At 35.9% G+C, this 24,497-nt stretch overlaps 1 protein-coding gene across 1 annotated transcript in view; it reads right to left on the minus strand.

Annotated features, from left to right (window-relative positions):
- Nucleotides 1-24,497, minus strand: part of LOC145664426 (metabotropic glutamate receptor 1-like) — a 469,806-nt gene that overhangs the window by 78,182 nt on the left and 367,127 nt on the right. Inside the window, exon 4 of the mRNA XM_081731111.1 lies at nucleotides 10,545-10,714. Within this exon, the coding sequence (XP_081587237.1) occupies nucleotides 10,545-10,714 (170 nt within the window). The remainder of the gene's footprint in view (nucleotides 1-10,544; nucleotides 10,715-24,497) is intronic.

A 24,497-nucleotide genomic window follows, 5' to 3' on the forward strand; every position in this document is an offset into this window, starting at 1 on the left:
ATATAATACATGTTGTAGAGCAATATTTATGAGTTCCAATGTTGTTTGTTTCACGTCTCTATGCATATATTAATCATTTTATGACAATTTTTAATAATCACTGTAAATGAAAAGATGCCCTTTTGGCAACTTTTTAACACCCTGTATGTGGACACTTTCAGGAGGAGAGAGGTAATATTTGGGATTTTTTAATCTCCCACTGTAATAAAGCTATGCACCAATTTTTACAAAAATCTGAGTTGGTCAAGTTTGATGACTTGTTGATTGGACATGGAATGTTTTTATATGATTTGACAAACTTGAATCTAGACACTTTTGGAAGAAAAATGACATCTTTGAGTTTTACGTTCCGCTGTTTTGCCTGCTAGGTTACAGGAGACAGTGATGATGAGAAATGAATGAAATGGCAGAATGAAGAAAGTGGGAGGAAACGGAAGAACCCCGAGGAAACCCAAGCACACTGTGTTTGTCCACCACAAAGTTCACTTGGCGGAAGCAGGGTTTGAACCCGGGAGCCCATGCACCAGAGGTGAACGTTCTACCACTGAGCCACCGCGGCCCCACTTTTGGAAGAGGATAACAGCTGCAATAGTTAATATGGATTCTCTCATATTGAGGATAATTCACAGAAACATGAGAAAGAAAGACATAATTAAAAAATGCGTTAAGAATGATGGTGATCGTAAGGATCATCTCTGGCAGAGGTTAATGGCATATGTTTAGCAGAAGGGGTCCAACAATTTTTTTTGTAAAAATGTTAGAATTTTTGTAATTTCTGTTCACATTAGGTTAGTTTAGATTAGATTAGTTTAGGTTAGGTTAGTTTATGTTAGATTATGTTAGTGTAGGGGTCCAGCATAATTTTCCAAAAAAATGGTAGAATTTTCGGTTATTTCTACTAATATTCGGTTACTTTAGGTTATTTCAAGTTAGCTTAGGTTAGTTTAGGTTAGGTAAGCTTAGATTTGGTTACGTTATCTTACATGTTGCACACAATTCAGGGAAACACGGTGGAATTTTTGAGAATGTGTATTGAGAATGTTAGGAACATGTGGAGCAAATTTTTTCAGTAGTTCTTTCATTACATCTGACTGCTACAGCAGTTCCCACAAGAGTGTATCTCCACTGATGAAAACTACCAGTGGCGTATTTAAGGGGTCTTAAGCTCCCCCCGAAATTTTATTTACTATTCTAAAGCAAATGAAATATCTTGCAGATTTTTCACATTTCCAGGAATAGTTAGCAAAGCCCTCCCCGAAACAAAATTGTAAAGACGCCCCTGCCAAATACTAAAGTTCCATTCCACACCGCATCTCAATTGATCTGCTTTCTATCTTCCAATATATGAATTTGAAATGAAAATGAAATCTTTGAGTTTTACGCCCCACGATTATGCCGGTTAGGCTAAAGGAGACGGTGATGATAAAAAATGAATGAAATGGTGGAATGAAGAAAGTGGGAGGACCCGAGGAAACCCACGCACACGGTGTTTGTCCACCACAAAGTTCACTTGGCGGGGGCTGGGATCGAACCCAGGACCCCAAGCACCAGAGGTGAACACTCTACCACTGATCCACAGCGGCCCCACCAGATATGAATATGAATGATTCAGAACATCAGTTGAGATATATCACGAAATTGAACTATATTTGTTGGCAGCAGCGTAGTTACGTACTTCTGACAACTATTATGGGAATCGACAACGAGAAAAGAGTTAAGATGATACAGTTCGTACATTCGTTATTTTCCCATTGATCCTAGTGTGTCTGGCACCCTGTATTACCTTCCATTACTATAATGCTCAGTACTCCTACAAGTAGAGAGTAAGTATTTTCTATCCTGAGCATTATCCTAACCCGCTAATCGGATCAGCACTGCGAGTAATCTATCAAGTAAGGATAATATCCATAATTGCTTACATAGGAATACATGGGGAATCGATTTTTCATTATCCATGTCTTGGAATTAAGTGTATAGATCCTCTATATCCTGGCCCAAATTGAATATGATTCATCAAGTACTTTCTGAACCACCGGACAGACGTGAATACGGACAGACAGGCTAAATAGTACCTAAAAAAGTTTTGATAAACCAAACTCTTCTTTAAAAAAAATGACGTTTGTGCTTGTGGACATGTACTAACTAATTTAACAAAAATAATAAGGGAGAGGGAGTAGAAGATAGTTGAGTTGGCGCCGTTCTAATTACGGTGCAGCCTCTATCCTCTTTAAAGAATTTCTTGGTGCGCTGGCATCACTTCAGGCGAATTGCTTTCTTCAATTGGCACAGTTTGGAAGACGGGAGCACAGTCAAGAAACGACTTCGCTTTGGATAAAACATTTGAGAATCAGACGATAAAGCTCTCTCCGTCTCTTTCCTTTTTCTTCTCTTCCTTTCTTTCACCGCGTCATTTCTTTTATTTTTGGCTTTTCCGTTCAATGGAAATTCTCGAAACATTTCGCTTCATAGAGCAGACAAATACTGACGTCTATATGTATCGAAACGATATGAGATACGAAAGGATACAATGCTTCGAAGATGGGATTGCTTCTCGAAGAAGAAGCGATATGTAATGCAGGATTGGATTGTTATACAGCCCGTTTCATTCAATACAAATATAGTCTATTTTCTATGCTTCACTTTCGTTATTCAAGCATAAATATTTCAAAATACTAGCTGAGGAAAAAATAAAAATACTGTATTTCTCTTATAACAAAATATAATATTATATTTTCTTTACTTTGAGAAACTTCTTGAATTACAAGTAGCGTGGCTGTCTCTGTTAGGATTAAATGTCACTGTTAGAACCATTTATGTCACTGCTAGGAGAATGTGTCACTGTTAGGAGTATGTGTGTCACTGTTAGGAGTATGTGTGTCATTGTTAGGAATATATGTGTGTCACTTTTAAAAGTATTTGTGTCATGTTAGGAGCATGTGTGTCACTGTTAGAACTATGTGTCACTATTACGAATTTGTGTGTCACTACTAGGAGCATAGTTTCACAATTAGGTGTATATGTGTCACTGTTATGGCTATGTATGCTAATATTAGAAGTGTACGTGTCACTGTTAGGAGTATGTGTGTCACTATTAAAAGTATTTGTGTCATGTTAGGAGGATGTGTGTCACTGTTAGAACAATGTGTCACTATTACGAATTTGTGTGTCACTACTAGGAGTATAGTTTCACAATCAGGTGTATATGTGTCACTGTTAGCAATTTGTGTGTAACTGTTATGACTATGTATGGTAATATTAGAAGTCACTGTTAGGAGTATGAGTATTTAGTATCAGACAAACATGAGCTAACATATTTATTACATTCCACAGAATATATTTTACCTGTGCAGTACATGAACAAATTAACAATCTGTTACAGCAAAATAAAAATCATCAATTGGTGCGTGCAGAGCGCAAGAGAGTGAAGTTTAGCCTCCAAAGTTGTGTGAAAAAGAGAGACAAAGTTTGTACGGTACTCTTTAAGTAGATGTAAAAAAGTTAAGACTGTTTCTTACAATATAGGAGTTATTTTCAATATTTTAACTCTGTAAAGAGCTTGAGATGGAGACCTTAAAAATAACATGTCCGAAATATCGGAAAATGGAGTTCATTCCTTTGTTCATTGCACGCAACAATTAATATTGGTAACGAACGAGATACATCATTTAAGCGCCATTAGATTCTTCCGCTTGACTTTCTCAAAAACTACTCATGAAGATTTACTTTCAAGCATGTTGTTTTATGGTCCATCGATTAATATACTTGTATATCTAATTTTTGCAGAATTTTGTTCAGGACAAGTCAAAATGTTGGACCCGATTTCAGAAATTTATACTCGTAAACATATGTTATTGTAAGACATTAACTAAGAAAGATAAGCTGTAAAAAGTTTTCTTCAAACATATCACAAGTGTTCTATGGCACATATGAAACCGATAGTCTATATCAGTGATAAGTTGAGTTGATTTTGAGTTTAACGTCCCGTTAAGCAGCGAGGCTATATGAGACGTGGACCTACTGATTAACGTGGAATCCGAACCGCATAAGCTCCCGCCGGGAATCGAACTCTATATCAGTGGTTTTCAACATTGTGTCGCGACACATTGGTGTGTCATGCAGTCTCCTCAAAAAATTTAACAATAATAATTAGTTAAAATCGAGACAGACTGTACCAGTCAACACCTCCAGCAGTAGAAATAATGCTCAGTGCTATATAGAGTCATTATAAAAACTAATTCGTTTCACTATTATAATAGATATTATTATTATTATTATTAATAATAATAATAATAATAATAATAATAATAATAATAATAATAATAATAATAATAAAATATCCAACAAACGTGTCGCGATGTCCTGGACTTCAGTAAAGTATGTCGTCCGTCTAAAAAGGTTGAGAACCACTGGTCTATCTCGAGTCAAACCTTTTGTAGCATGTTGCGTTCAATATCAATTCATTTCATGCTCACTGCTGACTCCAAGCGGCAGAAAGTAGAAACACTGAGAGTGAAAACTTAATTTTGAAAGTTAACCTTTCGAAGCATATGTTCTCACCAGTGGCGTATTTACGATTTTGTTTCGGGGGGGGGGGCTTTGCCTGAAAATGTGAAAATTCTGCAAGATATTTCATATACTTTACTATAGTAAGTAAGATTTCGGGAGGGGCTTAAGTCCGGAAACCCCCCTAAATACGCCTCTGGTTCTCACAATAATATATGTTTATTAGATTTCACAGGGAAAAAAAAATCTGAAATCGGGTCCACCACTTTGACATGCCCTTCTCTTAAAGAAAAATTAAAATTTTGGAATAAATTCTAATTTTGGGCCATTTCTCATTAATCATACCGTAATACAGCCATAATGAAAGCTTTATGATTGTATACTTTACCATCTACCTTTATCAGGCTACCGTACAGTATCATTTTTTGTTTGGAAGAAAATAGTTCTTTTTGATTTTCTCAAAAACTACGCATAAGGACCCATACTAATAGCGATTCTTTTCGGCTAGATGCGATCTATGCTATAGATGGATGTATTTATCATTTTCGGATATATTTTTTTCCATTTGCAGAATTTTACAATTTAATTTCATTAACAGCGTTAACATTTTTGTTTTTACTGTATTTTGCTCAACAATTTCCCAAGAATACGTGTGAAACACATGCTTACATATGGGCTAGTGTGAAACAGACATGGGCACTCTTACTCATTTTGGCCTCATGAGAGCCGTCCTCACCCTCACTCACGCATATTTCGATAGGTCCGAGTGAGAGAGAGTAAGTGTGAGTGTGAGATAGTTGATTAAGTATGAATGTAAATGAGGGTGAGTTATCAATAAAATTTGAATCTGAGTGTGAGTGATGGCATCAATGATGTTTGAATCTGAGTATGAGTGAGGGTGAGGATATAAATAATATTTGAATCTGAGTGTGAGTGAGGGCATCAATGATATTTGAATCTGAGTATGAGTGAGGGTGAGGATATAAATAATATTTGAATCTGAGTGTGAGTGAGGGCATCAATAATATTTGAATCTGAGTGTGAGTGAGGGTGAGAACATCAATAATATTTGAATGTAAGTGTGAGTATGAGTAAGGACATTAATAATATTTGAATCTGAGTGTGAATGATGGCATCAATGATATTTGAATCTAAGTGTGAGTGAGGGCATCAATGATATTTGAATCTGAGTATGAGTGAGGGTGAGGATATAAATAATATTTGAATCTGAGTGTGAGTGAGGGCATCAATAATATTTGAATCTGAGTGTGAGTGAGGGTGAGAACATCAATAATATTTGAATGTAAGTGTGAGTATGAGTAAGGACATTAATAATATTTGAATCTGAGTGTGAATGATGGCATCAATGATATTTGAATCTAAGTGTGAGTGAGGGCATCAATGATATTTGAATCTGAGTATGAGTGAGGGTGAGGATATAAATAATATTTGAATCTGAGTGTGAGTGAGGGCATCAATAATATTTGAATCTGAGTGTGAGTGAGGGTGAGAACATCAATAATATTTGAATGTAAGTGTGAGTATGAGTAAGGACATTAATAATATTTGAATCTGAGTGTGAATGATGGCATCAATGATATTTGAATCTAAGTGTGAGTGAGGGCATCAATGATATTTGAATCTGAGTGTGAGTGAGGGTGAGGATATAAATAATATTTGAATGTAAGTGTGAGTGTGAGTGAGAGCATCAATAATATTTGCTGTTGTTGTTGATTTGGAGTTTAACGTCCCTTTCAGCAGCGAGGCTATATGAGACGGGACCTACTGATTAACGTGGAATCCGAACCACAAAAGCTCCCGCCGGGAATAATATTTAAATGTGAGTGTGAGTGAGGATGAGGACATCAATAATATTTGAGTGTGAGTGTGAGGGATTCGATTGAGGGTGAGTGTGCGTGAGAGTGGTTGCGTGAATCATATTTGAGGATGAGTGCGGGTGAGTAAGTGTGAGTGAAGTTTAGGAAAAACGCCTATCTCTGAAATGAAATGTTAAAGAAACAAAGTTGAAAAATTGTTACGAATATTCTGCAAGTCATGTGATAAATAGTAAAAACGGTACATTTAGCACGAGTAGAACACAGTAAACCGATTAATCAATGCGTAAAATCATATTTATTACTAGAGGTTGTACCTAAGTATTATAAATATGACATATAAAATGTCCTCAAAAACATACGAAAATTACCTAAAATTGTGAAAAAATGACGACTAAATTTGAAAATGTAACTTTAAAAAGAATACAACAAACATACGAAATGAGGGGCATGATATCCGCGATACCAGAAAAAAACCCACTAACTTCTTCAGTTGAAATATACAGTAGGCCTATAAGTTAAATTTGATGTTAAGTGAAGATAATCAAATAAAATATAAATTCAAACAATTTAATGAATAAGTCAAACAGTAAAATTATTCAGTGTAAAATATACGTATTTCCGAAATTTAAACCTACACTGAGAAAAATCCGTTCTCTGGACAGAGGTATATATTACAAATATACGGTATCCTCTTGCTTACTACAGAAATCAGACGAAACATACGTTATTCGTATGCTACATAGGCACTGCTCTTAGATGTTACATCATTCCGTTGCAGGATATCTGATATCTAACAGGAGTCTTCCTTATATTACATGCATATACGTACGTTATCTTCGTCAACTATATGTTATATACGTCCATTTGTATCCTGACCGCCTATATTCTTTCATACGGAAAGTACATACAGTTGGAACACTTATATAGAAAGTATTATAAAACACGCATTTTCAGTTATACGTTTGCTGTACGTTAAGTCCAAAAACTACAGGATTTACAAATGTAACATATGATTTTACGTACGAAACATACAATTTTCTTCTCAGTGTACTATGTGGCATCGTGTGATTTCGTGCGACTGCAGAGATAAAGAAATAATGACTCCGCATAAATCGTGTAATTATTGTTTAGAATTAAACAAATTGTATATGAAAAATAGGAAAGTGAAAATCAGAGACTTCCGAGAAGAAAGAGAATTTTGTAGGCATGCTCTTTCTTTCCGCTAGATTGTCGGAAAAGTAACAAATTTAAACATCAGAATTGATTTTAAAAATGTTACACCCACACACAAATTAATTTTGGAAATGTGTAATGAAAATGAAAAAGTCCAACTTTTTTCTCACTTAACTTACATAACTTTGCAGTACATCATCATTGTCTTAACAACGCAATCAAGAGCAAAGTATAATATATGTAGTTCAGATCCTTTTTATTTTGTTTTCTAAATTCCCATCCTATGAGAAAATATGTTTACTTTGGTGCAAAGTTCCGAGCTTATTATCAACATTAAAAAATGGCAAAAAGAAAAGAAAAGAAATATTACAAAAACACCAAAAATGACGCGAAAGTCCCCAAAACTTAAGAAAAATTGAAAATTGGCAAAATATTCAAAAATATGCACTTTAAAATCACAATTTTTGTTTCAGATCAAAGTGTAATGTTATATTTATTTAATGGGCGCGATACCAGTAAAAAGATGACATTTCATCAACTTCCGCCTCCTACTTCTTACACAATGTAATTCTGTGCGAATGACTAACTATTATCATAGATTGTAAATTATGTTTAATAAGATAAATTAATTCTTGTTTGGTCTTTCCTCATTCCCATCGACGACCAAACCTCAGGAATAAACGTCTATTATTAATTAATGATTGATTATCGTTCTTGGTATTCATTGGGAAGGCACATGACTTTGTGACTACATTGCAGAGCCGCTTCTACTTCAGAAGAAAAAATGAAAATGAAATGAAATCTGTGAGTTTTACGTCCCACGGTTATGCCGGTTAGGCTAAAGGAGACGGTGATGAGTAATGAATGAAATGGTGGAATGAAGAAAGTGGGAGGAAACGGGAGAACCCCGAGAAAACCCACGCACACGGTGTTTGTCCACCACAAAGTTCACTTGGCGGGGGCTGGGATCGAACCCGGGACCCCAAGCACCAGAGGTGAACTCTCTACCACTGAGCCACCGCGGCCCCTACTTGAGAAGAAATTCTGAAGAAATAATATATATATATATATATATATATATATATATATATATATATATATATATATATATATATATATATATATATATATATATATATATATATATATATGTAACACTTTTCTATCCAATTCTCTCTAGTAGTTACCAAAGCTTTATACCCGAAGATAAGAAAAAAAATAAGTTCTTGGCGTTATAAGAATTTTTTTTTTTAAAAAAAGAAGAAATTACGCATATTTGTAGCATTTACGTTGCATGGAACTTGCTGAATTTTCGCAACCAGGTCGTAAAAGCTGACCCAAAAGGTGCAGTCATTCATCTCATAATAAAACTACGACTTTTCACATAAACATCCAGAGGGAAGAGGAACATATCACATCTGTTGTTCACAGGAAAAGTACCATATTTTGAAACTTGGATATAAGTAAAAATGTTGACGTGGGATTTTTCTAGGAAACTCACTGTTATAAAGTGCAACTTTTGTTTATTGAAAGCAAAGTATCATTTATTTCGGTATTTTTTCCAACCTATTGTAATATAAAAAATCTTTTAAAAAGACAGTTGGAAAAGTTATTTTCAAAATAACTGTGATTTTACTTTTCTTTTATGCTACTTCCAGTAAATCAGATCAGTTGTAATCCTTATCATATTAATGTTAAACTAAATAATGAAAGAAAAGAAATAATTCCTGAAAGTTAACATCTATAGGTATCGTGGAGAGAATTCCGAGGGCACGGTCGATCAGTAACAGAGTGAGCTTACCTCTGACAGTAGCGGTACCTAGTTCGATCCCAGTTTGTGGCAGACAACATCTTATCCATGTGTTTAGTCGGGGTTCTTGCTTTTCCTCCCATATTCTCATTAATCAAATATTTTATAACCATTCACTTTCATTAACTCTCCCCGGAAGGTACACTCATGTCCAAAATTATTGTCGCATGTCTATAAATGTGTTTTTGTAGGAATACAATTTGAAAACTATTTCGCCCGGTATTTCTTATAGTGTTAGTATGTGTATAATCGGCAAAGACATGTATGTGGTAAATTTCATGTCAAAAGAGCAGGAAATAAGAATATTAAAACGAAAATAAAATTTACTTGTCCATTTAGCAACATGCTACTCACTCTAATTTTCATATTTTATAATTCTTTTCCTATGAAATTTACCACAAATATACATTGCTCGATTATACACATAGTCAGTGGCGGATCCAAGATATGATCAAGGGAGGGGCTAAACCATAATTTGCCGTTCTATCCAGTGTAAAGCTGAATTGAAGCCCATTTTATCCAGTGTAAACCTGAGCGTCAAGGGGGGGGGGCTATAGCCCCTTAGCCCCCCCTTAGATCCGCCCTTGCACATAGTGTCAGTATTAAAAATACCCTGCAAAGTCATTATCAAAGCAATTATATTCATACAAGAAGACAATTATAGATATGCGACAATCATTTCGGACATGAGTCAGTGGTAGAGTTTTTACCCCTGCTGTGTAGGGTTCCTGGTTCGACCCTCGGAAAAGCAAGTTTATGGTGGACAAAACCGTGTTCGTAGGTTTTCTTGGGACACTCTCGCTTCTTCCAGGATTCCCATCCCACCATTTCTTCCATCATCAGTCACTTGCCTTAATCACCGTCTCTGTTAGCCTAAAGGGCATAATTGTGGGACCTTAAACTGAAAGATTTCATTTCATTTCCAAAGATGATCACATAATTAATTTATAAACACGCATTGTTTGTTCTTCGGATTATTTTAATTAAATTACATATTATAGGATTATAACAAACTCCCCCCCCAGCACAAAAAAGCAGCATGCATTAATTATTAATTTAATTTAACTTATTGTACTTCTTTCAACTATCTTCTACTATCTATCTAGAATCTGATTTAAAACATTTTGGTGGAATTTCGTAGAGACCGTTTGAGTTGATATGAATACTGTATAAAGGATTCAAAATATGACAGAAAAATATAACCGTGTATAAAAACCTACCTTGAATAGCGATCCATTAAAAGGAAAGAGATCTGGACATAAACCAACCGCTCCTCTTCCACAAACATCCTGATGGAGGTTATGAAGCCCATATGCCATTGTATATATTGCTTTGATCACGAAAGACAATTTGGGGTCCTGTTTGTATTTGTGCTGGAGCTTTTCTTTGCCTGCAAAAAAGGGAACATTTATCATTCGTCACTTAAGATTGAGAAATCAATAAGAAAAAGACAAGGACATGGAACTATATAAACAGATTGTAAAATCTCAAGACAAAATTATAGGCATATATGAAGACCAGAGATGGACATTTTGCCAATTTCAATCTAATTCATTATTAAATAAAATATACAGACAACTGCGCTAAACATTTTTGCTTCTGTTTTTAAAATTAGATTTTGGAGGAATAATGTGGTATTTAGTGACCTCTTCTCACATGCACTGATCGTCCACATATTCGTAACGCAGCAAAGGGGAAAGGAGTTAGGTCTTGCGTTACGAAGTGTGACAAACGGGGTGAAGGGGTTTTACGTCTTCGTTACGAAACGCACTCTTTTTGCTATAATTTTTATTTTTATTCTCAGGTTAATGTGCAATCTTACTAAGTTCTTTTCTTTTTTAAAAATAAGCCAATAAATATTTCTACTGCTTTGCGAAATTGCGAACATATAGCTTATGTAAATTGAATAGAATCGAAGACGCTACTAGACCGGTATGACTGATGAATCCTGCATGCATTACATAAAATAATACTAACGTATGCCAATTTATTGGATGGAAATCCGGACATCGACATACACAATTTATATCCACACATAGCTCATGTAATAATAACCATGTTAGCATGGGGGTAATTTAGAATGCAATCTCATGACGAATTTAACCATTTAATTTTAGGTAGAGCAATAATTTGTTAAGATGAATAGTTTTGATTGCATAAATAAAACTAGAGATATCAGATCAGATAATTACTTCAAACTGGTGCTGTGGCCTTATGAAAAAAATCAATAATAACTGTCATATTAAATTAGAAGTTAGATTTTGATGTGAATGAAATTGGTAATGAAGTCGAATAATAGAAGTGTGTTATCAATTTGTAACCAGTATGTACTCACCAAGATTTTGATCAGAGAAGATTAAGAGATTGAATCTTTCTCTGTGATGATCTCTTTAAAACTCTCTCTAGTTCACTACTCTTTATTTCACCTACCTTTTTTTCCTAGTTTTTGGTAGCGTCATTTCTTCCGCTTACAATTACATTTTTAAGAATTTCCTCATGACTCGAAATAGGAGGTGTTTGTTATTGACTTGACACATTGCTGCATAACATGTTATATTTCCTATTAAAAGAATGTTTTATCCAGACATAGTTTAGAGTTATTAGAAGACTTCCTTAATTGCTCTAAAAATATGAACGACCTAACAGCACCAGAGGTGGATTTGAATTTTTATTTCCATTTAAAATACGAAAATTTACAAATTATTAATATCAAGATTAATAAAATATTATTTGCCCTTTACCAATTCGCTCCTGTCATATTACAATACTCCGTTTTGTGGCTATCGCAGCATTGCATTTACCGTACATACTTTTTTCGAGTTAATTGTTAGTGACCGTAAACACAACTTGAAAATGCTCTCGCGTTCCCACTCGTATCGCTATTTCTGAGAATTTTGTTCAAAACTTTCGATTTGAATCATTAGGCCTACCCACTCTATTCTTCTAAGGGGTTTTGCATGTGAAACAGAAAAAACTCTTTTTCGTAAAATAACATTTTACCCGACGGAACGATCTACAATTACCAAAGCAAAATAAGATATATATAAAGCCTAATTCGTCGGATATTCATCTCGTATTGATTTTTTTTTTAATTTTTGGATTTGAATATTTCCGGAGAAATCGAGTTTATTTACATTCTAGCGCTAATTTAGGACAATAATAATTTGAAAAGGGGTAAACTGAAGTCTAAATGAGGTGCTCGAAAGCTTGTTCACAAACGAGATATCTGCTGAAGATAGTGTCTGATAAAGCCATTATGTTCAATTAGTTAACGAAACTGTTACACAGTTATTATCTATATATATAAAAGAGAACGCACAAATCCTTTGTGAACTCATCACGCTAATACGGCTGAACCAATTTCTTTCATTTTTGGGGGGTTATTAGGATTTGGACCCTAGATGGTTTTTATCATATCACTTTAATTTTTAATTACCAGTGTCTTGAGATAATTGACCATTCAAGTGTCCATACGTACAAATCCTTTGTTATTAGTTCATCATAGGTAAAAATAAACGTATTTATATGCAACCCGCATGACCATGCGACTCGGCGGGTTAACATAAATGACAGGCGCTATAATTTTAACATTTACTGCAATTTGAAAGCGAAAAAGTAAAAATTATCTAAGTAACAAAGTTTATTGCGTTCCGGGGTGACCGCAGCGAAGCGGGGTGAACGCTGCTAGTTTTAAAATAAAAACAAAGTTCGCTTTGTTCAGTGATTGGTATTTCTATTAAGTTAAGATGGGTGCCGTCTCCTTAGGACAGTGGTTCTCAACCAAAATTCCTATCACGACCCCCATTTTATCACATTCTCTTGCCTTTGATCCCCTTTATAATTCCTGGTTTGTGTGGGATTTTTAATACACTTGTTGCGAAGATCTCACGGTATCAATCCATTTCTATAACAGTAGAATCCATTTCTTGTATATAGTGGGATCGATTTCTTGTATATACTTCCCTAAAAGCAAATGGATTAAAACCAAATTTGGTCATTTCATTCATCCTACGCTTATCTTCACGAAATCATGAAATCCTCTCTCGACTCCTAGGGAATCGCGGCCCTCAGGTTGAAAAACCCTGCCTTAGAAAAACGACAGTATGCAATTTCGAAGAATTAAGACTGGTTAATTAAACAATTATATGGGGTTAAAATATTATTGCGGCACTACAATTTTTAATACTTTGATTTATTGGCGAGAAAACACTAGAAATGTATTCAGAACACAAGCATTTTGTAATTAAAATTCTACCATTAAAAACCCTCTTTTTTATTGTAATAAACCCCAAAATAAGCAAAATTGGTGAAAAAACAAAAATCAAAAAGTGTTAGGTAAAACAGGGGGGAGTTGTTCGACCTTGCGTTACGAAGTGTGACAAGGGGGAGAGATTGGTAGACATTGGTCAAAAATAGCGTTACGTAATATGTGGACAGTCCCTTATTCGTAAAATTAGAATGGTTAACGTGCTCTGAGAAATTTCTATTTTAAATTTTTCTGTTATGAATTTCTATTCTTGCTATTTTTAAAAGTTATTTTCTTGTTATATATTTTACTAGCTGAATACCTGTTCTTCGCACGGGAAGAATACTTTCATTTTGCACATAAAGGGCTGAATTTGGACTTAAACAGCATCGGAAGTGTCACTCTTCCTCTCATCGACCAAGAAAACTATGGATTCGACAATAATATCGGCCATTTTCGATCGGTGTTTCGATCATATTTGACTTACACTTTTTAGAAGTTTTGTTGCAAGTTTTTCACGTGCAACTTGTGTCGGACATTGGCCTTACAACGACGGAGACAAATAGCCTTGCTGCTGATTTCTCCATTAAAAAATAATCAACAAATCAATCAATCAATCTTAAATTTAATGAAATTATGCTGCATCTACTCCTGAAGCATTTATTTATGAGATGTGGATAAAATCATAACAGTCATCTTGAGAAAACTCCGTCCACAGAAAAGTCATCTGTACAGGTAAAGTATCCCTTATGAATTTATTCATGAGAAAAATCTTGTCATATTGTTTGGGTATTGATGAAATATGAACAAAGTCGTCTGAATTATTTTTGAGAAGATTGCACAATAAAACTTACCTGCAAGAGTGAACTGCCCCTTACGAATCTTTTTACGATAAATGATATATGCTGTATTGAAAACTTATTAATAAAATTCATTCATGAAATAATTACGAACAAACTCAAATGAGTCGTTTTTGCGGTAACTGCCACAAAAGAATTTAGCCTTAATCTTAAAACACTCCCTTGCGAATTTGCACATGAAAAATTACTTATGGTACAGTCTCCCCCCTTATGTATAAAGGTAACAAAGGAAGTTCTGTCACTTTTTCAATTACCACCTTCGAACATCGATATGTCACCTAAGACACACTTGGAAGATCAAAAATAATAACCATCACCATCGACGACCTTCTGCTAACGTTCTGGATTCCATTGCGGTAGAACTTGATGAGCCATAAAGCGAAGAAGTATCAAGTACATTTTGCATCTCTACTTGGGATTTGAATTGGCGTCTTCTAAGGTGATTGTCCAAAGAATAGAACAGGCGATAATCGGACGGTACAATGTCCGGGGAGTATCATGGATGCATTAGTGTTTCCCATCCAAGGCATAGAATGGTGTTCCGGGTTATCCTAGCCACGGGGGCTTAGCGTTGTCCTGTAACAGGAGGACCCCTTTGCGATTCAGAAGCCAGAGTTTTGAGTTTTTCTTGAACACGGCTGTACTGGTCACAGTACTCACAAAGGAAGAGAGGGAGATTATATATCGAAGTGGAAGATGCCTTATACACCAATCGAAAGCATTAATGACGCCTATTACAAAACTGTAATATATTTTTTTTTGAATGCATATACTGTGCGAGCTATATGAATATACAGGGTGTCCAGAAAATTCGTTCCCACCTCTAGAAATTGCAAACGGTGAGACAGATTCCAAAACATAAAAACATTTGTTCGAACATTTTAATAGTACAACATATCAAAGCAAAAAGTGTTGTCCCAGGGCCACCAGCAGGATCACAGGTGGGGTCTAACTCAAAAATTGCAAATGGTAAGGGAGTCAAGTAGCATGTCGTTGGAAAGCTATTGGGAAATGAAAGAAGACGAAACAGCTCTCGACTCTCTAAAATTACTCTGTGCAAAGTGGCGGCCGGTCGAACTGTCAGCAAAAACGTGTTGTAAAGTCTATCGCCACATTCCAAAAAACTGAAACGGTAAGACAGATGTCAAAACACCAAAACGCATGCCATCATTTTATAAATACAATGATTGAGAGTAAAAATATTTATCCCAGGGTGCTCCACAGAGTCCCAGACGGGGTTTTACTCTAAATTTTCAAATGACGAGGGAGGTCAAGTAGTATATAGTTGGAAAGCCGTTGTTAAATGAAAGTAGATTGAACAAGTCTGGATGCTTTACGATAACACTGTGCAAACATCTTGCCTTTTAGTTCTTTCTGTAGTCGGTTTTTCTTTTGTTTTCACTTTAATATTCGCATTCAACGGAAAGAAAGAAAATGCCCCGATTGTGAGATTCTGCTTTTGGGCCCATTAATGCCTAAATAAATAAATAAACACAATAAAATAAAAGAAAATTGAGAAATATAAGAAAAGAAATAAACAACATTTGACATCTTTGAGTATAGAACTGACTAGTTAACATGTAATGTAGATTAGTGGTATTTATGCTCGTTGTCTGGATTATCAAGTATAAAATGATTCAAATTTTTAAAAAAATTCTTGTAGCAGGAACAGCAAATACGTGCAAATGTCTCATAATGACAACAAGTCCCGATTGCAAAATGGAAAGCGAATGCACTCGGAGAATCGAAATGAAGATGCATATTTTGACCGGCCGCGATTTTACATAGGGTAATTTTAGAGTCAAGACCTGTTTCGTTTTCTTTCATTTCCTAACAGCTTCCAACGATATGATACTTGATCCCCGTAACATTTGTAATTTTTGAGTTTGGCTTCCGCCTGGGACCCTGCGACAACACTTTTTGCTTTGATACGTTGTACTTTTAAAATGATCAAACACGTGTTTCCCTATTTTGGCATCTGTTTCACCGTTTGTGATTCTAGGGGGTGGAAACGGATTTTCTGGACACCCTGTATATTCATATAACTCGCATAGTATATGCATTCGAAAAAATTTATTATAGTTTCTTAATAGGCGTCATTAATGCTTTCGATTGGTGTATAAATCATCTTCCACTTCGATATATAATCTCCCTCTCTTCCCTAGTCAGTTACATTGATGCTCTGACCAGCTGGTAGCAGTTCCCGATGCATGATGCCGCGAGAAGTCCACCAAACACACAGGAGGACCTTCTTCTGGTTCAGTGCTGGTTTAAGCTAGTTGGAACTTGTTCATGGGATGCTAACTAATGATGACGACGCTGTGCAGTTTCGTACAGGACCCACTTCTCATCACACGTCAACACCCTGTCAAGAAATTGCTTCTTCCTCAGACGAGACAGTAAAGAAACACAGGTGTCTGCTCACGTTACCTTCTGGCCTGGAGTCAAATCATGTGGGGCTGGGACGCATCGACCCAACTTGTAGTGCTTCCCAAGTTGATGGAAATGCTACCGAATGATTTCTTCACTTACACTGAATTGTAGTTCCAGTTCCTCACATGTCTGGCCACTGTTCGCCTCAATTGCTAGCTGAAGATATTCCCGCACGTAGTGCGTCTTCGAGTATTTCGTCATTGTCCCTAAACTTGTTAAACCATCGCTGCACTGTGCGCATAGTCACGATATCCTCACCAAAGGCCTAGCACATCCTCCGCCCCGCTGCAGCGCCGTTTGACCCCAGTTTGAACTCGTACAGCATACACGCACTTATGACGCTCTGTGAAGGTCCCATGTTCACTCTGTCCTTACGCAAGTTTACGATGTAACTGAATTGCCACAACCAGGTAGTATGTTGGATATACCTACACCAACAACTGACCTTCACCTTATCTCCATTCGCATTCAACTCATGGTGTGAGGGCCAATTGAACACGGACCTCCACAAAAAGCGACAGAACCTCGTATTTGACTTACATTTTGTTTTTTTTTTTTAGAAATTTTATTGTGAGTTTTTCACGTGCAGCTTGTTTCGGATATTGATCTTATCCATGATGGAGAGAAATATCCTTGCTGCTGATTTTTTCATTAAAATTTAACCAAACAATCCATCTTAAATTTAATTAAATTATGAAGGATTTGTTTATGAGATATGGACAAAATCATAATAATTATCTTGGGGAAAATTCGTCCGAAGAAAAGTCACCTGTAAGAGTAAAGTATCTCTTAAGAATTTGTTCATGAGAAATATCTCGTCATATTGAGTATTGATGAAATATTTATTTATGAGATAAGAAGAAAATAACCTGAAACGTTTTTGAGAAGATTGCAACGAAAACTCATCCAGAAGAGTAAACTACCCTTTACAGATCTTTTTATCATAAATGATTTATATTGTATTGTAGACTTATTAATGAGACATCCACTTATGAAATAATTATGGACAAACTCAAATGGGTTGTTTTTGAGATAACTATCAGAAAAGAACTTGCCCTTAATCCTAAAACGCTTCCTTGTGAATTTGTTCATGAAAAATTACTAACGATACAATCTCCCCCTTGACTGCTAGAACTACACGGTCAAAAAAATTAGGGGATCAGAAGAAAACCCATGTAAAACTTCTTACGAATAATGTGACAACACTGTATCTGATCCAGTTCGGATTAAAATCGACTAGCACAATGAAGGAACAACGTGCAAACGAACCGTTTGAAACACCTGTGCACGTGATCGATGACGTGGCGCTACTAGAGGTCATTTTGTAGTGTATCGCTGCCAACACATTTCAGCTCCGGGATATCTCTGTTCTCATTGTGAGTGTATAGTTCGACACAAATCCACGTAGTAAAATGGCACAACAACGTGATTTGCCAGAATCGCTAGCAAGGCGAGCTGTCGGAAGGTTGGAAACTGGTCAGTCACAGCGGGAGGTGGCAAATGCCATAGGAGTGGCACAAAGTGTGATTTCCCGATTGTGGAATCGATTTCAAATAACTGGAAGTGTTCGAAGAAGACCAGGACAGAGCCGTCCACGAGCAACCACAGCCAGAGGCGATCGTTATCTCTTGTTAATAGCCCGTCGAAACCGGTGTCAGAATGCAACTCTGCTCCAGTGAACCTTTCGAACAGGAACAGGACACACAATATCCACTCAAACGGTCCGCAGTCGCCTTCGAGAAGGTGGCCTCTACGCACGTAGGCCTATGGTGTGTGTCCCATTGACTGCATGACACCGTGTTGATCGAAGAGTGTGGGCGGAGGAACATCGTGGGTGGGGGCGCAATAAATGGGGCAATGTTTTGTTCTCTGACGAGTCTCGATTCAGTGTGGAGCCTGATATTCGACGTGTTTTGATCTGGAGGGAGTGTGGAACACGACACAATTCCATGTTTGTGCGAGAAAGATTCCAGTATCATGGTGGTGGACTGATAGTGTGGGCAGGAATCAGCATTGGTGGGCGTACTGAGCTCCACATCATCCGAAATGGCTCTTTGACGGCTCTCAGGTATAGGGAGAGATCCTGCATCCTCTTGTTCTTCCTTGCCGTTAGGCCAGGAATTGCCGCTAGGACAGTACCTCCAACAGTCATTCCAGAGCTGGAAGTAGCTCTTCTGGATGAGTGGCACAACATCCCTCAAGAACTCATCGATAATCTGATTGAATCCATGCCACGCAAGTGTGAGGCTGTGTTGGCTGTTCGAGGTGATCATACGCCATATTAAGGAACAACCAGTGTAGTTGCCTTGCCTGTTTGTGAGCAGTTCGAGAGGTGCACACACAACCGTCTTGTTTCATGAGCCATGTGAACAAGGTTTTCCGTGCCTCAACACCAGTATATGGTTTATTTTTCTAGTGTATCTTACAGCATTCCTTCTTGTATGATATACATGAGTCAAATCCATACACTATCTTAAGGTCTTGTGTGATATTTCAGCTGATCCCCTGATTATTTTGAGCAGTGTATTAAGTCATATCCAGCACATTTGCAGGTGTTACCAACGCGTGAACGGATGCAACTTACAGTAACTTATACGCCGACTACAATTGGTAAACTTAAGTAATACTAAACATTGTTTTGATGTGGACTTGTTGATCCACGAGAAATTTCTTCATTTTAAGATGAATTTCTATTGTTTGGAGCGTGTTGTCTATGAACATCATATATCAATGACATAGTACCTTGTTGTGTTTATAATGTATAATTTCACCACATTCTGCAAGTGAGAAGAAAGTAAAACACTGATCATACATGAATTAGAAAATGATTAAAATAAATTGAAAATATCAAATCTGGAACAACTAAAGGAAATAAGTTTGTAATTCTTTGTCTCCATTCATTGATCTACTTCAGTTCCTCGTTATTTGAACACATCTTTGTGGATTTGAATCCGGCCCTCATGAGTAGAAATCCAATGTGGCAATCACTTACCTACGCCAATCAGGTGCATAATCTTGCACAAAAACTATTGGCTAGTTAAAAAAAAAACTTTCACGTAAAACCAGACGAGATACACTGAGAAAAATAAAACATATGTGGAGTACGTAAAAACGTAGGTTACATATGTAAATTATGTAGTTTTTGGACAACGCACAGCAAACGTAAAACTGAAAAACTATATTTTATACGTACTTTCCGTATAAGCATTCCGAATAAACGTACTCTCCGTATGAACGAAAGAACTGTATAGGCGGTCAGGATCTGACATACAGATGGACGTATGTAACATATAACTGACGTAGTAATACACGGAAGACTGTTAGATGTCTAACATCCTGCAACGGCATGATATTACGTTTAAGCGGGAAGGTATGTAACATACGGATAACGTATTCTTCGTACTGATTTCCGTAGTAAACATAAGGATTCCGTATATTTGTACAATATACCGCAATCCAGATAACGTATTTTTTCTCAGTGTACTAACATCAGTTAAACTAACATGATACGAACGTAAGCAGGGCTATGGTAGGATAATGTACCAAAAATTTTCGAAATCCGTGCAGCGGTCTAGAATGAGTTTGCCGTCAAATATCGTTAAATTTATTATAATTTATAAGGTTATAAAAAAAAAACAGCCATGGCATTTTAATGTGACGAGACTGAGTATTGTAGGAAATCAGGCGTGCACCCAGAAATTTTTGTTGGGGGATGGAGATCCAATACTACAAGCTGCTACGTCTATTGAACGGGAATTATTCTGCATCCGGGAAGAGACGGTAAGTAATTGTAAAATGCATTCACCCATACTTGCAGAAAAAAAGTGATAGAACTAGATTGTTTCTATAAGGGAAAGAACACATATGAAGTGTAAGATCAAATTTTCACGCTATATCAATCATTTCCCTGTTAATCAAATTAAATTTATTGAGAAAGTGTACAAATGTATGTTGCTTTAGGAAGTTTAGAGGGGAGGAAGTCCGGATCCGTTGGACCGTTTCCCGTGATGCACTCCTGTATGAAATGTCGATCTCTGGTTATTCAAATTATCAACAGTGTTAAGTTACTTCAACCAAAAGTAACTCAACGTTTTATAATAACAGCGTTAAAAAATAAACCATTGATATAGAAAAAAAAGTGTTTTGGAAATAATTAAAAGAACAAACGTTAATGAAACGAAACTGTGTTTAATTTGCTGTACACGTTTGAGAAATCCACTTTGTTTTTCCAGTCGATTATAAAGTATTGGATACATTTTGAGTGAATTAATGTTTTGTTTGATCTATTGCAATTAGCTACAGATTTTTTAATTGGGAACGATGCAGTTTTTATGATCTAATTTTTGTTACACGCTTGTCGTATATACACTCAATCGAGAATAATAAATTAAATATAACAATTCAGCTAGTTTACAGTTCTAATTGAATTTCGATAACAAAATTGCCTTTAAATAATTCAATTGTTTTATGAGTGGCTTGATTTTTTATGCATGATATAGGGCAATAATCCTTCCTTCCGTAATAATTTTCATTTTATTCCATCTCAAGATCTCTAAAATACACCGAAAGTTTGGATGGTCGGAATTTAAGTATTGTCTTTCTTACTTGATTTTTACGGGGTATTTCTATTTTTAGATTCAAGTCTGTATTTACTCATGTGAGTAAACAAAGCATAATAATAATAATAATAATAATAATAATAATAATAATAATAATAATAATAATAATAATAATAATAATAATAATAATAATAATAATAATAATAATAATAAAGTTTCATTTTACAGATATGGAACTTCAAACAGATTTACAACTTCCGCTGCAAATATTGAAAGCATGAAACCTGTTAAGTACTAAATTTCTACAACTTCCAGTCTTGCAAGAGATATGCGTGAAACTTCGAACGCTCAGAACCGCACGAAAATGTGCTTAGATTATAAGTCGCTCATCCCAAAAGCAGTAGATGAGTCATTCCCATGCAAAACGACACTGTTGTTTGCTAGCTCCATTCGACAGTGGCATGTTGTACCTGCACGAACCAGGCCAGTAGCCAGCCCAAAAATGTAGAGGGGGGAGGCCGGTAGAAGTTAAGGAGGGGGCCCGATACAACCATATTATAGTTCATCACCATATTATAATTCATTTGAAAGCCTACCGTGAAACTTTTAGGGGGACCAGTAAAAATTTAGGGGGACCGGCCCCCTAGATCACCCCTGGATACAAGCTGGCACGAACAAGTATCTACTCTAGTTGTGTGAATGGTACAGCTGCTGTAGGAGGCCTTCTTTTGAAGTATTCGGTTGTGGGTTAGAGTGTAAAGAGTGTACAGTGGGCCACAGAAATTCTTGATGCACAAAGTCCGCGAGATAGGCAACCCAACTAACGCCTGCTCCAAGATTAATTGCGCCTGGTAGAGTAGCTAGAACAGCAGCATGAAGTTGCCGCCAACTGTTAAAAAACAAATTGTAAAGTGTGCAGAGGTGACGAGAAACGCTGGCTGACGAAATGACAGAAGGGAGTCTTTGGATATTTGTACTCACAGTAAACAGCACAATACCAATATATATACGGACACCAGAGGCACCGATGAGAAGATAACAGTCGGGGAACTTAAATAATCTTATAATTAACTGAAATGAGGGATTATAAACAAGTTAACTTACTTCAAATCATTATGTATATATACGTATCAAATAATATACGGATAGATTATGTAAACACATTATTTTAGGATTATTTTTAAGTAAACACAAAGCCTTACGCTGAGTTTTGAAATTATTAGCAATAGTCCTACCTGCAAATCAATTAAAGTCTTTGAAGTCTTTGAGTTTTACGTCCCACACTTATGCCGGTTAGGCTAAAGGAGACGGTGATAATGAGAAATGAATGAAATGGTGGAATGAAGAAAGTGGAAGGAAACGGGAGAACTCCAAGAAAACCCACGCACACGGTGTTTGTCCACCACAAAGTTCACTTGGCGGGGGCAGGGATCGAACCCGGGACCCCAAGCACCAAATCAATTAAAATATGGTCGACCAGTCGGAGGAAGAGCCCAGCCTCCAATGAAAATTTTGGGTGTCTAACAGGGCCTGAACTCCTAGGTTCCGGCACCACTGATTAATACGTTATTACTTCGAAAGAAGAACTTGTCCGATTTCATTATTCGTTAAATGACTTTTGAAACTGCTAAATATTGGTATGCAGTAATTTATATATAAATATTAAAAATGAAAAATTCGATAACACTCAAACGAGTTGGAGAACCTATCCGTACTAAGCGTATTTCCCCTTAGGTTGTAAATAAAACTGAAAGTTCTTGATTTGAATAATATTTGTGAAAATTTACACATTGAGACACAAGGAGAAAAAGGAGAATATAGTGTCAATAAACAACAATTTAAAAGTGCACGAAATTAACGGTGAATATCAAATATAAAATCAATAACATAATTAACTCTGTAACTCGTTTTCTCCATTCATTTTTCTTTCTTTATTTTCAGGATTACATCATCACTGAATTTCTCCACTGGAGATTATCTTTCATTTAGCAGCATCCAACTGGAGCTCAGCCTTGTAAATGAAACATTTTTAAAAAATTGTTAACGGCGAAGGGGAGACTAGAACTCGAATCAGCAGTTTAGAAAACCACAATGCTAACCACTCACCTAAAGCGTTACTTATTTGGGCGCGGTTCAATAAAGAGTCTCTTCTGTTCGCTCAAAACAGTAGCTTGTTAATAGTCAAATTCAAAACACAAAAATATGTAGTTGAGAATTCGGAGGGTATTATATCACTGTATTCACTAAATTATTAACATTTCAGATTTTTTAAAAAACAAAATACAAAACTTCTTTATTTTGAATGAAATACGGCGCGTATATTATACTCATAAACAAACTAAAGACGAATCAACTACTGCGCATTAATTGTGGTTCAGTGGTCAAGGCACTTTACCAGTAATCCTAAGGTAATCAACTCTTATCCACGAACGACCAGTACATTTTTTTTTTACTTTAGAATTTTCGGTGGCGATTGATTAGCGATGACACATGTTCTAATATCTTCAGATATTTAAATACTCGGATTTTTCAATATTTGAACTATCAAATCTTTAGGAATAATAATAATAATAATAATAATAATAATAATAATAATAATAATAATAATAATAATAATAATAATAATAATAATAATAATAATAATAATAAACTAATAATAATAATAATAATAATAATAATAATAATAATAAACTAATAATAATAATTTATTATCACTCAGGGCATAACATTACAACCAGAAACGTGATATTTGGCAAGAATATTTCGGTTTTGTTTAGTATTGCCCACGAGAAGAGGAATTTCTCATCTCATTTCTAAATGCGCCTTTGGTAAACTTTACAATACACGCTCCAGCTGCGCATCGATATGTACGACCACTTTAAAAGGGTGTAGTAGAGTAGGGTAGGACACAGTAGAGTAAGGTAAGGATAAGTAGGGTACAGGTAGGAACGGATTAGCTCAAGTTTTGACCCATTTTCGTAGAATTAATGGAGTGACATTTCTATTTTTAATTTCAGTTTAGTACATGTACCAACAGTATTTAGTAGTTACTACCAAATGTTTTGGTCAAATTCA

Source organism: Thermobia domestica, chromosome 1, assembly GCF_964235325.1.
Source record: "Thermobia domestica chromosome 1, izTheDome1.hap1.1, whole genome shotgun sequence".
NCBI lineage: Eukaryota > Metazoa > Arthropoda > Insecta > Zygentoma > Lepismatidae > Thermobia > Thermobia domestica.